A 17,500-nucleotide genomic window follows, 5' to 3' on the forward strand; every position below is an offset into this window, starting at 1 on the left:
ACAAGACAACGTAAGGTATTTTTGTTCGATTCATATTCTTTATTTTCGGTTCCTAAACACGTTTTCAAATTCCCATACCAACGCTTATAATTAATTTGCTCAAATTACTTAGTTAGATTCGGGTACCTGTGGTTTCAGTGTGCATGGAAATCCTTAATTGCATTGATTATCCTGCGTGAGTTTTAAATTTCTATTGGATAGGGCAGTTATTGTTGAGAATATGAAAGTTACAGAAATAGTTTATTTTCTTATCATGGGCACAACCTAGATATTGTTTACATCATCTTAAATCTTAGCTTCGTTGTCAAGAATTGAAAAAGGAATGGCTGCAGGGTCAATTATTTCAAACATTTGGTGAATGTGTAGTATTGTTCAAGACGTTACACACCTTCAAGATTGTTAGCATTTATTTTAGGAGCAAAATAAGGTTTAAATTTGTCATAGTAAATTTCAACAAAACAGTTCTGTTCTGTGAGACTGTGTTTAATTTGTAGCAGTGGATAAGAACACTTGAACATGTTTTTGTTCCTGATTGAGGAAATTAATTTTGAAAACACAAAGAATGCAGACTAATTTGAGCATGTGAGTCGTAGACATTGAAGTTTATTGTGAAAACTTAATTCACTGTCTTGCAAACACTTTAATCCTTTAATGCCAAGAAGCTACTTAGGGTCAGTTTGCAAATTTATTTTCAATTCATTATTTTGTGAATGCACAACCGTACAACTTAAGGTTGGTGTGCCTTTGACATTAGCATCAGAGTTGTTGGTGTGAACTGGGAAAACATAAGAATGTCAAAAATACAAAAATTGAATACATTTAATATTAAAATACAAAAAAAAACGTTCTCTGGCTAAAAGTTATAAAAAGGAACGTAAGCTTTCGGCTGTCGATCTACAGCCTTCCACTGATAAACATGGAATGTAAATTAGTGAAATATATGCAAAAAAGGTGAGATAAAAATAGCAAGAAGAACAAAGTAAAAGTATCAAAAAACGTGGCTATCGTTTAAAAAGAGTGGGAAGCGCGGTGGCCTCATGGTTAGAGTGCTCGACTCCGGATCGAGCGGTCCTGGTTCGGGTCCTGGCTGGGGGCATTGTGTTGTGTTCTTGAGCAAGACACTTTACTCTCACGGTGCCTCTCTCTACCCACGTGTATAATGGGTACCAGCAAAATGCTGGGGGTAACCCTGCGATGGACCAGCTTCCCATCCAGGGGGGAGTAGAATTACTCCTACTCGCTTCATGCTAAGGAAACCGGAGAGAAGCGCCGGCTTGATGGGCCTTCTGGCTCGTAAGCAGAGACTTTACCTTTACCATTGTTTAAAAAGAATGCTATACTGATTAGGAATCGGCTTAGAATTATTGTCCGCATGCTTGGTAGCAGAGGTCTGCCAAGCCTCCAAAGTTTTTCTGATACGAAAAGAGCCTTTGTCGATAACTCGAGAATGATTAAAATCAACGCGATGACCGAATGAACATGCATGCTTCGCAATGTTTGACCCATAAGCACATGTTTTTACACTCCTAATATGTTCTTTCTTGCGGGTTTCAAAGCAACGGCCGGTTTCACCTACATAACACCAATCACAATCGGCACAGGGTATTTTGTAAATCACGTTGCGTTGGTGTTCAATAGGTGGTCTGAATTTAGGAGAAAGAAATTCTTGTTGCAAAGTCTTGAGGGGCTAATTTACAACTCGGATGATGGCATGTGTAAGTGGTTTGGAAAATTTCCGTTTTAAGATATTGGAAATAACATAGGGGGGATAGATGTTGGCTCGTAGAGCATCAATGACGTGGTTGATCTCGGTATTTTTCTCTTGCCGTGTACTTGGGAGTTTAATTGCATGGTGTAAGAGGGTCTCAGCTGTGCTGATCTTGTGGCGTTTGTCATGGTGAGAAGAAAAATCAAAATATCTAAATATCTAAATCTAAATCTAAATATCGGTCATTGCATTGATTTTAATCATTAATCATGCCATACCACCAGCCATTCGTGGATCGGGCTATTGACACGTGGCCCTTGAGGGCGAAGGGTTTAATTGTTTTAGTATCACCCAAATAGTCGGACAGAAAAGGCAGTAATAAAGTTAGCAAATGCAAGTTGAAAATATATTTATTTGGGAATAAAACGAAAGAAAGCGTCACGCTTTTCGCTACTCGAGGACTATTACTAATAGTTCTCTAGTAGCGTAGCCAATCAAAATGCAGCATTTGCACTAGTCGGGTGATACTAATTTTTGATAGTTTTGGAGAAAGCAAATGGGTTTGAGGTCTTTAAAGTGATATGGGATCTGTTGCCAAAGATCTATTGCCAAGAATGACATCATTTGTTTGCCATGCAGTATTTCTTTTATTTCTTTTTTACTATTGTTTAATTGTAATACTACTTTTCACCTCTGCTCACTTTATTAGAAAAATGTAATAATAGTAATAGTAATAATAATGGTAATGATAATAATAATGGTAATAATAATAATAATAATAATAATAATAATAATAATAATAATAATAATGTATTGAATTTATTTGTGTACAGTGGGTCCATACAGCAAACCTAGGCCTGTGTACATTACCATAACGTTCCACGTTTATACGGTGTCGAGAGTTCGGTTATAAGCTTAATATGTCTGAAAAAATAGGCAATGATGACAAGAAACTCGCCAATGGTGTCTGCTGTAAGCTTGAATGGTGACGTGGTGTGTTATTGTTGAAATATGCCAGAATCTCTGTCAACACGGAATTTCAAACGTTTTCAGGCCTTCTTCCTTTTCTTTTTTTGGGAGTTTTACAAAATATGTGAGGCATCGAGGCCTGCATTAAGAAGGAAAACATTACCTGAAAGCTACCCGTTGTAACTATGTGTTTTGTCTCTCGCTCTATTTATCTCAGCTTTCAACGGTGTTCTTCATTGAAATTTTCTCTTCTTTTCCTTCCTCGGCTTCTCTCGAGGGTTTCTTCGCTTAAATTTCTCAAATTTCGCCGCCTCTTCTCAAGTGCTTTTTCGTGCTCTTTATCCCGTTGCTCGTCACTAATAGTAAAAAATCTTTTCTAAAAGTGACGAATGTCAGTGGGATAAACGCGGGCTGCACAAAAGTTTCCCGCCAACAAAATTCGCCCAGTTTCATTCCCGAGACTCCCCTCCCTTAAGTTCCCCGCCAAAAAAGTATTTATCCTGATCAAATAAAAATTAAATTTCTACTGAATTCAACAGCAAACTGAGGGAAACTATTTCTATACCTAGAAGCCTGATGCGATTTTTGGTTCTACGTGAATTCTGAAACCTCAATCAGAATTTGAATTCAGTTGCAGGAATTTTGCACTAAATACAAGAAGGCACTTTTCAATCAGAATGCGGCTAAGTTATGTTGAGGGCTGGATCACACATTGAATACTACATATCAGAAATTAATCTATCTGAGTTGTACGAACAACAATAAAACAACGTGGAATATATGCAAATAGTTTATGAAGCATGTCTGCCAAATAAAACAGGTAAAATATTAGTTTCATTAAAAAAGTAAAGTCCTAACTCATGGCTGTGACTATGCCTTGATGTGACACGTGGGACATAGCCAGTTATCTTTAGGAATTTGCTGGAGACGTACACAGCCTGGCTGATACCACTTGATTGTACTCATTTTATTGTCACACCGTATAAGGGTGCTGTCCTAAATGTGTGTTTGACAAACACACCAATATGCGTCATTATCATCAGATGATGGGGAATCTTGAGAAGACGGCACACAACTGATAATGTGCCTGTCGTGCCTGCAAATGATAATAATAGGCATGTTTCCAGTCTAACCACACACTAGAATGAACATTACTAAACAACGAAACACCGAAACAGCGAAAGGAAGCACCAAAACACCATGTATGCCCCCACCATACATTGGATACTAACCGACAAAGGTTGGATTGAGATTAATGGAGATTGAGTAGGCCTAAAAAGTTATTGCTTCTAATCTCAGTCTTAATCGGAATCTTAATCTTAATCTCAATGAGTTAGGAGCAACAATGTTTTATTTAATCTCAAACTCAACCTTTGTCGGTTAGTATTCAATGTATGGTGGGGTGATACATGGTGTTTTGGGGCTTCCTTTCGTTATTTCGTTGTTTAGTAATGTCCCTCTTGAATTAGCCTGATCCGTCGTGATACTCTGTGGCTTCACATTCATCTTTACGCATGCTCAACGTGATTGCACTGCATTTAGAAAGTAGACTTGGGAAGTCAGAAATTGTGTCATCTTTTGAATGGAACTGCTCCATAATGGGCTTTGGCAAGTGTACGTCCAGTGGAACATACAAATCGCTAAATGGTGCAACAAGAGATTAAAAAAAAAACTGCAGGCTTGCTACCACATTTGCTAATGCTTGTGCAAAAATGACTTCTGCTCATCCAGTGTTGGCATAAAGCCTTTAGACAAAACAGGTAAGACGTTTATAAGGATTGTAGGCACTGTCGAACTGGCAGTAAGCAATGTTTGCATTCGTTTCACAGACCTCAGGTCCATCTCTGACACTGGCACATATGGTATGTTTGACGTATGAAGGCATACGCCACTTACTTCTCTCCCCAGTGCTAGTTACAGCGCCTTCCGCTATTGCACTAACCTCACAAGCATACAATATTGCCCCTATGTGCATTTGTGAGAGCGTGCCTCGCAAAGCCCAGCCATGCAATCGCAATGACCAGTTATTACCGTGCCATTCTTTTCAGCGAGTACCCATCCTTTCAAGGGGGTTTCACGAGCTCTATGTAAGTGATTGACCTAAAAGGAGAGGACAGAAAACGATCGCGTGGCGAGGTGTATCACCAACGTTTTCCACTTAAACTCTTAGCAATGTTTGACATATGCGGCGGGGGCTTTTAAAGGGTCATTTTAAATTATTTTCCATTCCAAATTAGTTCAACAAAGTAACTTCAATTCAATGTCAAATTTGATCTCAACTCACCCTCGCAAAGACAACAACCCTGTCTTCACTGACTTCCTTCATCTGCAGCGTATTTACCCAGCCAGACACCCAGCATCCATGGATTTGAATGACTTCATCTGCTTGTTCGTATCCCAAGATGTTTGTAACACTAAGTAATTAACGATATCGGGATACTCCATCCGCGGAATTTTCGCAAAATCTTCCCTAAACTCTGCTTTTTTCAGGCAATATGGATCAAAGCCGATCATCACTACTTTCTCTCGATATCTTTGCTTAGTAGAGCCATCCAGACTAGAGTAATAATCGGAAAATGTAATCGGAGTGCAATGCATTGCACTTTATAACATGAAATCAATTTTCCATTGTCACGTACGTGTAATAGACGAATATCCAACATCTGTGAGATAAATTCGCTCTAAAATACTAGCATTACCATTAATAGTTTTCTGTTTGCCAGGGCCTTGAATCACACTGGATCGATAAAGGTTTGATTTACAGGTACTGTTCGTGATGTGTCCGCAACAGTAATAGAAAGGAAGACGATAAAACTTAAATCGCAAGACAACCTTCTAAGCACTTATCGCCATCGCACATTCCAAAAGGCTTCTCTCCTCACACGTTCCCGCGGTGCCCTCGGGGGATTCGCTGTTGTTCGTGCCCATATAAGGTGATAAATCTATTGCTCCTCAAATTACACTTGAGCTAACCAAAGACAACGGTCGTAAAAGCGTGACTCAACAACCGACATTCGTAATAACGGCCTCTTGAACACGAACCATTATAAACTCAGAGCGACAAGCATTTCTCCACAAGTTTGGTTTTGTATTTTTTGTTCAATGGTGCATTTTACGGACGGCTCAACCGAAGTCTTAAGGCGATAGAATATCAATTGATCAACTATCGTTGTAAAGACCTCATTAGAGGAATAGTAAACTGGTTGTTTGGCGACGGCCGAGAGGAAAACTGAAAAATCACCTAAAATTGCAGTAGAAAATATGGGGCGCATGACTTTGTAGAGCCTGCAGACCAGCGGGACACATAGTCCATTCATACAGGACCTACTAGATGAACGAAGTAGTTCCCCACAAGTTCTATAGCTAGTTACTCAATGGGCAGAACATCCGATCGCTGTTACGGAGATTGTAGGTTCGAATCTTGCATCTAGAACTGCAATGTTTCAGTTGTCCTTTTGCCCATCACCAAGGAGTTAGTTTCCAAGCGATCAGTTATTTTTTTTTGGAATTCCGGATACCGAATAAAAAAAGAATAACAATAATAATGATGATGATGATGATGATGATGATGATGACAACTTCATTTAAGTGTCAATGGATTCAGCACTAGAGCACTAATCGGGGTCACTAATGAAGTTAACTCAAATCAAATCAAATCAAATCAAATCAAATATTGGTTTGTTGAGGAGAGCTGAAAACCGGATAACTGGGAGGAAAACCTCTCGGAGCAGAGGAGTGAACCAACAAACTGAACCGACATGTGACGCCGAGTCTGAGAATCGAACCCGGGCCACATAGGTGCATGACGAGTGCTCTCACCGCTGCGCCACCCTTGCTACCCAAGAAAGAAAAGAAAGAAAAGAAAGTCGACAAGTCGTTGCTAAGTAAACTTAGACCTGCGAAAAAGCCAGAGCTTTTCGTCTTACATCCTCTAAACAAAAAGGAATAATATATAATCAGATTGACTTGAGGTACTGGGGCAAATGACACTTTTTGCGATCTTAGATCACCCGGGTAAGGATGATGAGCTTGTATCGTAGAAAAGTCGAAACGTTGGGCTGTGAATCAATTTTCGTAACTTGCATTCAGTCGATGTTCAAAACTGAGCCGCATCAAAGCATGCCTGACTGTTTATCTGGTTGGAATCGAAACCTAGTTAGACCAAATTTATCCTTGTCAGTAATATAATTCAAAATTGAAAACTAAAATTCACATTTGCCAAAAGGGAGACAAGATGTCTTCCAAAATTTTGGCAATTACAATAACCCATTTCCCCTTTAAATTTTCCCCTCCCAACGCCCCAATGGAGACTCAGAGGAGCGTATTTTACTTGTTTCTTAATATCTTTATATGTCCGGGTGGACCCCTCTGAGCATTATGGAATAGCGACAAAGGGGAGAGGCTAACTATCTTTCCGAATGTAAAGAAGTCGAAATTGAATGCTAGACCCACTTCATTTGCGAGAATACAAATAATTACCTTCGTTATGCAAACGTTTATTTGCCACTTTATTATTCACCCTAAAAATACAGTTCACTTTACATTTTTAATTTCAAACACGGTAACTTTTCTGAAAACAACACTAGACTACAACTGTTTAAATGCATTTCCATTATATACTTTTATAATTTCATGATTACTAGCTTGTTATTGTAGTCATGATCCTTGTACTCTTTCATCCCATCAGTTCATGATGTTTCGTTCATAACTTTTAACGTTAACAGTTTATCAGTTCAGTCAGTACCTAAAAAATGACAGGTTTTAAATTTAAATTATGAATTTTATCTACATCCCTTTTGTGTATGTATCCTAGTCTCTATGTTTCCAACTGCATGATCATAGTTTTAATTTTTATTTCCTGTGCTGTATCTTTATTATAGTTAGGACACGACCCAACAAGCATGTAGTTGTTGCTTCAATATTGATCGTGTAAATAAAGGGTCTTGGATCGTCTTGGTGTCAAGGAACAAACACACACAAAAAATCAACGTTGTGAATAAACGTCATTAAAATAATATGTAATCATAAACATGGCAATTGGATTTTCTTTCTTTCTTCTCCATCTTTTTTGTTCAACATACAAAAGCTACGGCAATGGTCACGCCACAAGGGTGGCCAGCCCGTGACCGTTGATATCTAAATCTTTCACATAATTTCGATAAGATCCATGCACAGGTAACCCAAGCTAACAATGTAATTTGAGCATCACGATCAGTTAAAGTTACAAGCGTTTGTATATGAGAATTTGCAAACGTGTTTAGGAGTCGAAATAAAGAGTGAAAGATTTAGATATTAACGGTCACACAGTTTGTCCCGGCCCCTTGTGGTCACGCCAGGATTGGAAGCAAATCACGATATGTCCTTTGGCATTAAAAATGAAAAATGTTCCGACAGTCACAAAACTAAACATACCTCCTCTACAACCAAACAGCTCAACCCTCATGGAGAGGCGTCCATACCAAGCTGTGGGGTTAATTCTAAAATAGCGAGCAAGGATTGGCGGATCAAGAATGCGGCCTTCTGCAGTATTCCTGTCCATATTTCCTGTGATTTCCTTTTGAGATGTAAAAACATAGTAAACAGGGTCAGAAATACAAACGAGGGATATAGTAAATTGAGTCAGTAATAAATTCCCATGCCTTGAGCATTTGACAAAGTTTAAGTGGGATACTTCATGGATCAGATATTCAGAGAGCACCGGAGTACTCCTTTGTTTATGACATTTGTCAGTCATTGAGTGACTCCTGTTGCAAACGCGGCCATGTCTTTAAGGGAGTAATTAAATTAGGCCCAGTTTTCATTGCCGAACTAATTCTCTTCATTGAGTTCATGAAGAGATCGACGTTTGAATAAATTAAGTTCAAGAGAACTTCTTTGGGTCGACCCGAGAATTAAGTTCGAATGCGCCACATGGGAAGTTCGACTATGGAACGACTTCGATTCAAACGTCGAACGTTTCTCATCTGCCGAATCTAATGCATAACTTGCATGATTTCTTTTTGCATCCCACAGTCCCATTCATTCACTGACGGCAAATTGCACATGGTGATTAATGGCGAATTAAGTTCGATGTATGAATCAACCATCGAACTTAATTCATTTGTGTCGACCAAGATAGAAATTACTTTCGGCACATGAGAAGTTCGACGTTTGAGCTGCGTGTGCCTATATACGACAAGAGCACTGGTCACACATCTTAAAGACGTTCGCGCCAAAATCTTCCTACGGTGAGATTTTCTTCATTTCTCGCCTAGAGTTAGGTCATAAAGTACTTACTCCAAAAATGAAAAAAAAAATGGGGGTCACCGACTTTGTTTCGGAGAAAATGGCAGTGGAAAAATGCCTTAATTTCGAGAAATCGGTCATAATAGCGAGATGTAGGCTCATCTGCTCATCCATCGAAAATCATAAAAATAAACTGTTGGAGTGAAAGTTTCCGTGCATAGGTTTTTAGGAGTGAGATTTTTAGATAATTGTATGCCGCCAGGGATGTGGTAAACAGTAGAGTTCATTCTCGACGAGCGTTTTCGTAAGCTCTATCCGTTGCAACCACTACTGGAATTCGATGGCACGAAAAAAGAAAATGTTAAAAAAAGATAACTTCTTACGGTGAGAATTTTTTCATTTCATCATATTTTGTAGATAGTAAGTAAAGTAAGTGATTCATGATTTAAAAAATAGGGGTCACCTATGATCTGAACGAGTAAAATCGATGTGATTTTGCAAAGCTCTTGGAAAAGTTCGTTTGTCACGCTTTTGCGTGACCTGTCGGGCAAGGACTGGAACCCAAGAGAGGATCGATCGTTGAAGAGATGAAAGGTTTTTACCGAAAAAAAAACCTTTGTCGAGCATAGCAACGAAGTTTTAAGCAGGGATCATCTTCATTTGGTTGGTGTTTTGTATAATATCTCTCCATTGCCGTCATGCTCATCCTCTGGAGTGTATTTTTTCGTGAAATTCAATCGCTGATTGTTTCCACGCAGGTCCGCACTATTCAAGCGACGAGGACGAAAATACTGCTCAATTTTCACGAAAGTAAAGGAAAAGAACTTTAAAAACATGCATTCACTTTGAACTTAAGTTCGTAGGGTAATAAAAACATTAAAAAGAAACAGCCCCATAAATTTACGCAACGGTTCGTCCTCGAGTTTTCCAAACTTTCAGCCACTAGTCTACTCGATCAGCCACCTTTTCCAGAGCTTTTCCATCCTCCCGCTCACTTCTCTTTGAAGTTTCATGATGATTCGGAAATAAATGTGCCATTCTTTTGCCGGCCTGTAATTTTTTCCTCGGCGTTTTTGTCGCCATGTTATTTTAACTGATGCTTGAAAAATTTGTATGAAAGTCAAGTAGACTAGTGCACGACTGATAAAACCTCGCGAATATCAGTCGTGCAGTAGTCTACTTGACTTTCATAAATATTTTAAATCAATTTTGACTGATCACGATCTTCTCTGATCCAACGCTGTGCAAGACTTATCGTCCACGGTTTTTGCAAAGGTTTTAAAACCTCAACTTCACTAATGCTCGAAGTAATACGTGACATGTTACAGTCGCGTTACCTGCGCAGTAACGTTGCGCACAAACAATTAGCGCGAACGTCCTTAAGTCACAACGCATCCTCTATGCGCCGTTGTGGGAGCGTAATATCGTAAAACAAACATAGCATCAATCTGGTGTTGAACAAGGAATAACTTTTAAAATGGTCTATTACACATTGAAAAAAGTAGCTATTAAAAAAATATGCATGTATTTTCACCTCTCCATTGTTGTAAAATTCAAATTTGTCTCCACTGCTGTAGCTCAGCTTATACTTGGTGACCCACCAGCTTGCATCATGTAATCCTTGTGTCGCGATCCTGGTGACCTTAGTTAAGTTCCTTAAGTCAATTTGCAGCCATTGGTTATAATCTAAAGACTTAGACGCCCATCCGCCGTAGTAACTTCCATTTCTCTCCGACTTTAATCGGCTCCTCTGAGCTCCAAAGTACTGGTTGTAATCGGACGACGATGTTAAGGCCGAGTCAGGGATATCTCCACTTTCCATACCAAGAGCGTCGGCACAAACGATCTCGGGCGGATCGAATCCTAGAAAATAAAAAAAAAAGAGATGGGTAAACAACATGTTATTGGACTGGCAATGTGTTCTTGCTGAGTAGTCGTTCCTACCACGGCAATTTCATTCAGCATACAGTGAATGTGTGTAGGGCATATAATGCATTCCAGAGATATCCCCAATACATTGTTGCTGATACCCTGACTCCACTACTAGAAAGAAGAAATCTAGCTTTGAAACATTTTAAAGGTTCTCCTCGGTATGTCAGCAGATCTAGATACTTAAAGTGCCACTACGACGAAAATTTTGCATGTCCTTTTTTCTTTAGATTTTGAAAATAGACGTACTAAATAGGTATCATGCCAATTTTATCTCAAAATTCCCACGGAAAGTATGATTCTTGTAACGTAGTTTTTCGGTTTTCGCTGTCCGCCATTACTCGAACGGCAAATGACTGTGAGCGAGGAAGAGGGTTGGGTCTAGTTGGATCGCCTGGGATCTGACGTCATATGCGCAACGCTCAAAATAAAGGCGGCTAATTTCCCATGCCGTCTATGAGATGTGAGAGATCGCCGAGTTGCTTTTTGCTGATATTATACACATTACTCCTTGATCGACTTGTTTGCTTTGTCAAATGCCCAGGAAGCGTGTGCGTATGACGTCACGAGCCAAGACCGCTTACAAAATAATCGCTGGCTTCTCCAATGCCGTCCGAGCCTATGGCGGACAGATTTTTAGTGGTTTTTGGCTGGCTATTTCCCGGCTTATCTCACTTCTATCGTTGCAAATTTAAATGCATTGTATCATTTTGAACATATTGACTTAATTGAAGTTGAAAAAAGTCGAAAAGAAAACCAAAAATTTATCGTCGTAGAGGCACTTTAAGCTACCATCAGAACGTCCTGTAGGCTGGCAGCCTGTAGGGGCTAATATATTTTGTGCTTCTTCTGAAAAAAAAAAAAAAAGTCAAGTTCTTCATTACCTTCTCTGCAACCATAAAACTCTGTCCTCATTGCAATATATGCATTCCAAGTCTCGGGTTGAATTCGAATGTATCTTGTTATTATTGGTGTGTCCAATGTATTCCTTACCACAGAGTACTGGTCAGAGTTGGCATTAAAAATCTGGTTTAAATAATGAAATGCACACATTTATGCTAGGTATACCTACAGGTAAAGTGCCGATAAACAAATTATTTTTGTTTCATAGTAAACCAGTGATGCCGTTTTCGTGCAAAAAAATGTGTTTTGGGGCTATAAAATACAGTCTTCAACAAATGCGTTCTATTTAACAATTATTCTACGAGGACGCGGTGGATATGACGTGATAGATAACCAACGAGGCGCGTTTGACCGATTTGTACGTTTTGACAGGATTCTTTACATGAAAACAATAAACACTTAATGACTGGTCCCGAGGGAAACAGTTAATTTGTTTGCCAATAATCTCAATGTTTCCCCGAGGCGCAGCCGAGGTAAACAATGATTTTCGAGGGAAACAAAATGAACTGTTTCCCGAGGGACCGAACATTAAGTGATTTGTTATATAGGGAAACAAATGGGTCAAACATTTTGAAAGAAGAGGGAAGATTCCAGCGACAACATCAGGCCACCTTCAACTGCACGCTCTGATCACGTGCAACAGCGGTCAACATTTCGCGGGTAACAGTGAACTGTTCCCCGTTTGACGTCATAGTTTTCGCAATGTTGCCCGCTCATGGCATTTGGCGGTAAACAGTTTCATAGTTAAATGCCATGTGACCATGAACTAGCCAATGATTGGGCGCGCTGTAGCGGGAAAAACTCCAGCTATATAACAATACAAATTATTTACTCTAGGGACTTTACCATACTTCAATGTACTGGAACTCCATTGTTTTAATGCAAATAAGCCCCCTCCCCCCACCCCCAAAATAAAGTGTATTATGGAATTTGCGAATTTAGTGAATATCATTTAAGGCGATTCCCTCGTTTTGGACCGCGCATCTGGTACTGCGCATAACATTACGACTTCAAAGATGGCGGCGTTTCTCTCCGGCCGTCTAAAGAGAGGCAACAAATGGTGTTCAAAAGCTTTTGAGCGCAGTCATGATAACTCTTCTCGGTTAAGAAAATGTTGTTTTAGAACTCGCGCCAGTCCTCTCTCGGAAAATGATCATTTTGAAGCCAACATTATTGCCTCTTTGAAGTAAATTTGTATTCTTGTTGCGAAGAAACGAGAATAGTGACCCCTCTTTTCAAGGGTTTTGTTTACTCGTAATAGGGACACAGAAAACATATTTTAAGGAGAAAAAAAGTTGGAAAGTAGACGTTATATATAAATGACGTAGACCTGCATTCGGAGCCAGACAATTAGGGCAAGGTGATGACTGCAGCGGCCCAATTTGCTTACCTTTCTTTGCAAGATTGAGCATTATTGCTCGGCCAAACAAGTACGCTCAAGTTTTCAATAACATTCAGTAGCTTTTGCTATATAACAACATTTTTTCCCGGTTGAACATGTTTCGAACGCTTCTCGTGTGATTCAGAAAAGAAAAAAAAACCTCACAAACACGGTGACTCCATCTTTTTGTTGCATTTTTTTTTAATTTCATGTGTATGAATATCAATTGTGCCAATTTTGAAAATAAATCTGAATAGTACGTCGGTTTCAAGGGAATGACATTAAATGTGAATGTTACATTATAATGCAAATACAATACACAAAGATTCTTAACCCCGAATTTGAATTGGGTAGAACTTTTGGTCTATTGTTTTGTTTTTTGTTTTTTCCGCAAAACTTGGTTTAAAGATAGACACATTTTTGGCACCGATGTGGACAAGCCTAATACCGGACTGGAACTGAATACCAGGCCTCTCGTGAAGCTTGTTTTCAAACGTTGAGGATACGTTAAAACCTCCCCCTCCCCCCACCCCACCCCCCATTGTCAACATCGTTCAACAACGTTCAAAAAAATCGAACGGATGTTGAAGCAAAGGTTCAAGCCCTTTGCCCGCGCCTTTAATTAAGCAAACATCGGTTATCTGTCATACTTAAATTAATCTTCACTCTAAAATGTTCAAAAACATTTTACGGGCACTTCGCTTCTATCTCACAATAATCACTACAATCTAACACAAAAAATGTTTGAGGCATTTGCTTCAGAGGGTCACGTTTGACTAAATGCCTATTCAATATGAACAACGTAGTTCACCTTCATTATATTCCTCCCCCTTACAATGTTGGTTCACAAACAAAGCGCTACATTGCCCAATTAAACAACATTATGAGGGGGGATTTTATGAAGTATTTGTTTCTATTGTGAAAAAAGGGGTCACTGTCCAAAACATTTTGGCGAGAACGTTATAGACAAAAGAGCTGGAAAATATTATTGTCGTCTTTTGTCTACTGTATCTTGTACCTTTTTCAAACCGGTTTCATCGTTAACAGTCTGGTAAAATATGCCATCGTAGCTGAAGGAAAGACTGTATTTTCCCACCCACTGGCCAGCATCCTGTCGTCCCTGAGTACTGACACCGCGGACCTTTGTCCAGCTTCCAAAATCAACTTGAAACCACTGATCTAAATTGTTTCTTCCAGAGATCCAACTTCCGTATTTACCACTACCAGCGGACAGAAAGTGAAGCCTGCCGATATAAGGCGGAGAGTTTGCATTGAAAGAGCTGGAAGCGGTGACAGCTGAATTTGGTATTACTCCCGATTGCATTCCAAGCGCGTCCATGCATTTAGAAGGGGTAGGTGTAGAGAAACCTTAAGAAAAAAGGAAAAGAGAAATGTTTAAACTCGAATACCCTTGATGGCATTAAATTTGATGATTAATTCTTTTATAAACTCGATTGATTTTTGCGCTTTTATAACAAGCTGCAGCCTGCAATTTGTGCTTTCACGTTTACAAACGCGATGCTAAATGATCTCCCTGTTGGTTTAGCCTCACCAGCGAAAGAAGTGACCGTATAAGCTAAGCTGCACCCAAAAGACAGTTAGGTGCTTCACCGACTGAATTATCAGCGGTCGAGGAGTGCATAACTTTACCTGGAGGTAAAAAAAAAGTAAACTAAAATAATGAATTTCATCTTTGGGATTTAAATTGCACATACCGTCAGTGCATCCGTAAAGCTCCACTCGTAGAGCCGGATATCCATTGAAGGATTGAACATTGATTTTAAGAAATCGAGCCACAATTGGTGGGTCCAGGATTCGTCCAACTGCTGTGGTGGCATCGTTGTTTCCTTGAAGAGTCTGAAGTCAAAATTATGTGCATTTAAACAACAGGGAATAGATAAAATTCTTTTTTTTTTTCTAAGACCGTCTGTTCCAACAAATAAAGGAATTTTTGACTGCAAGATATACAGTGCATATCCGTACTAGCTTCCCATAGTTAAAAGTAGCGCAAACCTGGCTATTATTATATGGCTTAAATGTCACCCCATCATTGCTGTAAGACAGTGTGTAACTAGTTGTCCACCAGTTTGCGTCAGATCGACCTTGGTGAGCAATTCTTGTAACTTTGGTAACCTGTCCCAAGTCAATTTGCAGGAATTGCTCATTGCCCCCAAATTGGGAACTCCATCCTCCATAATTGCTACCTGAAAAGAATTTAAATAACGCAATCAATGAATAAGGCCTAAGTTTCTTCCTGGAAGTATGGTTTTTCAGCCGATCATGGAAAAATTTAATTTGCCACTGTTACATTCGCAATTAAGCTGAAAGAAATTTGTAACATCTAAGAGAGTCCTTTTCAAACACCTTCCCAAGCACAAATTAGTCCTCTTTACGCCTTAGGCAGGCAGACACATCTAAAAAGCGTAGAAGACAAAACACTGCCTTTCAGCTGAAATCAATTACGAAGTTCTGACTTCATAAGAAAGATATCGGCCAACATAAATATGTTACATAAATGAAGCACAAATCTCAGAGGCACAGTACCTTGTTTCGGCAAGTTTAACCTTGCACGTTCTGGTCCAGCATATTGGTTGTACCTGGACGATGCTACAATGGCCGAATCTGGTATCGTGCCTTTTTCCATTCCCAAAGGAGATGTACACCCTTCGTCTGGAATTTCGAATCCTAATAAGAAATTACAATAGGGCATCTTAGAGAGCAAACAACTTGGTGAAGACTAATATAGACTTTTGCAAACAAAGTATTCATGGTGTATGCTGAAGAATTATTTAATGTCGGAGACGCACCAATGAATCAGTGAAAAAGTAGGGAGAGACGAAAACTGAGTACACAAACCGCGACTAAAAAGCATTTAAACTGATGGTACGTTAGTGGATCGGTGACATTTCTGATCCCATAGAAACAAAAGCCCAATCCTATAAAAGGCATCTTCAAAGGTAGATTAGAAGGGCACTTAAAAAGAACAGTCCATGCAATGCTTGCTTAGTTAGTATGGACGACGAAGAGATCCCAATATCCCTGTATGGAGAGTTAGCAAAGGAAAAACTTCAAGTTATATTAGCAAACGCCAGCTGCGCTACAAAATGTCTCCAAAAGAACCGGAAGGCCCTACTGTGCTTCAAGAGCTTTTTAATTTGTAATTAAGGCGTTGGAGATACACTGGGTTTTTTTCTCAGACAAAAAAAATATCGATAAAATGAGGATCGAACAGTTTATCGAACTCATTCATGCTGTGAACAGAATTCGCGGTTCTCTTTTGTCCAGCAAAACCAGATTAAGGACCACGGATGAGTGCCTTTATGTGATTCTTTAATCGAGATTCAGAGAGATTTTTGTTTCATGGCATCTTCTGGTTTTATTATACGTTTTTTTTTCCGGGCAGCTTTTGGAAATGGCAAGTTGACGAGCTTTTTCAGAGTTTATCAATGTACTGGATCGCAAGAAAAGGAAAGAAATTTCAGGGAGAAATCCTATTTGATGAACTCAGATGTACTGTACCTTCATCGCAGCCGTAAAATTCGGTTCTCATGGAGATACGCGATTTCCAAGTTTTTGGAAGAATCCGAATGAACTTTGTTATTATTGATTGGTCCAGTTCATTCTTCACCACGGTGTATCGGTCTGAGTTAGCAGTAAACGTCTGAGACCAAAAAGAAGGATAAGATCACAATGCACATTATGTCAATTTAAGCACCCCAAGCGCAATCAATAGCTGAGCAAGATACTGCATTCAGTACAATTGTTGATTCTATGTTTTTCATTATTAAACCTAACTATGACATTAAACTTCAATAGTGCAGTTAATCGTACGTCTCACGTTTGTCTTTCAATATAATCATTAATCGGTCTTGATCAGATGCTGGTATGGATTGACCGGCGTTTTATCAATATAAGTAACAGGATGGTTGGGGCGTCTTTCATCTTTGCTTGGAATGCTGTGGTTGAAAAATATATAACTTTTTTTTGTTTAGTCAGAGATTGCTTCCTTGGGGTGCCTCTTTGGTGCTAAGATAGTATTGCATTTTTTCAAATAGACGGAATTAACGAATTAACGGTTCGAAAATGTCCACATGATTTCCTCCGAGTGTGTTAAGGCGTTTGCGCTCGACGTTAAGATCTAGATATCAACGGTTAATTGACAACCACAATTAGGACATAAGAGTTTTCCCATTAAGATGATCCGCTGCAATAGACCATAGTAATAACCCCAGAAACCGTTATGCCTGACCATCAACCAAAGAGTAATTTACCTCGATGGTGAATTTGATCGTCTGGGTGAAAGTAGTCCTGAGAAGGACTGTTTGTAGTCACTGACGTTTCTACAACCTGAGCGGAAGTCATCTTCAGGGGCAAGTGACGGCTTG

General features: G+C 39.3%; 1 protein-coding gene across 1 annotated transcript in view; it reads right to left on the reverse strand.

Moving 5' to 3' along the window:
* Nucleotides 1–7,166: 7,166 nt before the first annotated feature.
* Nucleotides 7,167–17,500, reverse strand: part of LOC138059641 (uncharacterized) — a 106,078-nt gene continuing 95,744 nt past the window's right edge. Inside the window, exons 50-58 of the mRNA XM_068905259.1 lie at nt 16,635–16,776; nt 15,660–15,800; nt 15,129–15,319; nt 14,831–14,972; nt 14,134–14,483; nt 11,716–11,857; nt 10,437–10,765; nt 8,090–8,231; nt 7,167–7,421 (exon numbers count right to left, since the gene is read on the reverse strand). Of these exons, the coding sequence (XP_068761360.1) occupies nt 7,411–7,421; nt 8,090–8,231; nt 10,437–10,765; nt 11,716–11,857; nt 14,134–14,483; nt 14,831–14,972; nt 15,129–15,319; nt 15,660–15,800; nt 16,635–16,776 (1,590 nt within the window). The 3' untranslated portion in view covers nt 7,167–7,410. The remainder of the gene's footprint in view (nt 7,422–8,089; nt 8,232–10,436; nt 10,766–11,715; nt 11,858–14,133; nt 14,484–14,830; nt 14,973–15,128; nt 15,320–15,659; nt 15,801–16,634; nt 16,777–17,500) is intronic.

Source organism: Montipora capricornis, chromosome 1, assembly GCF_036669925.1.
Source record: "Montipora capricornis isolate CH-2021 chromosome 1, ASM3666992v2, whole genome shotgun sequence".
Classification (NCBI taxonomy): domain Eukaryota; kingdom Metazoa; phylum Cnidaria; class Anthozoa; order Scleractinia; family Acroporidae; genus Montipora; species Montipora capricornis.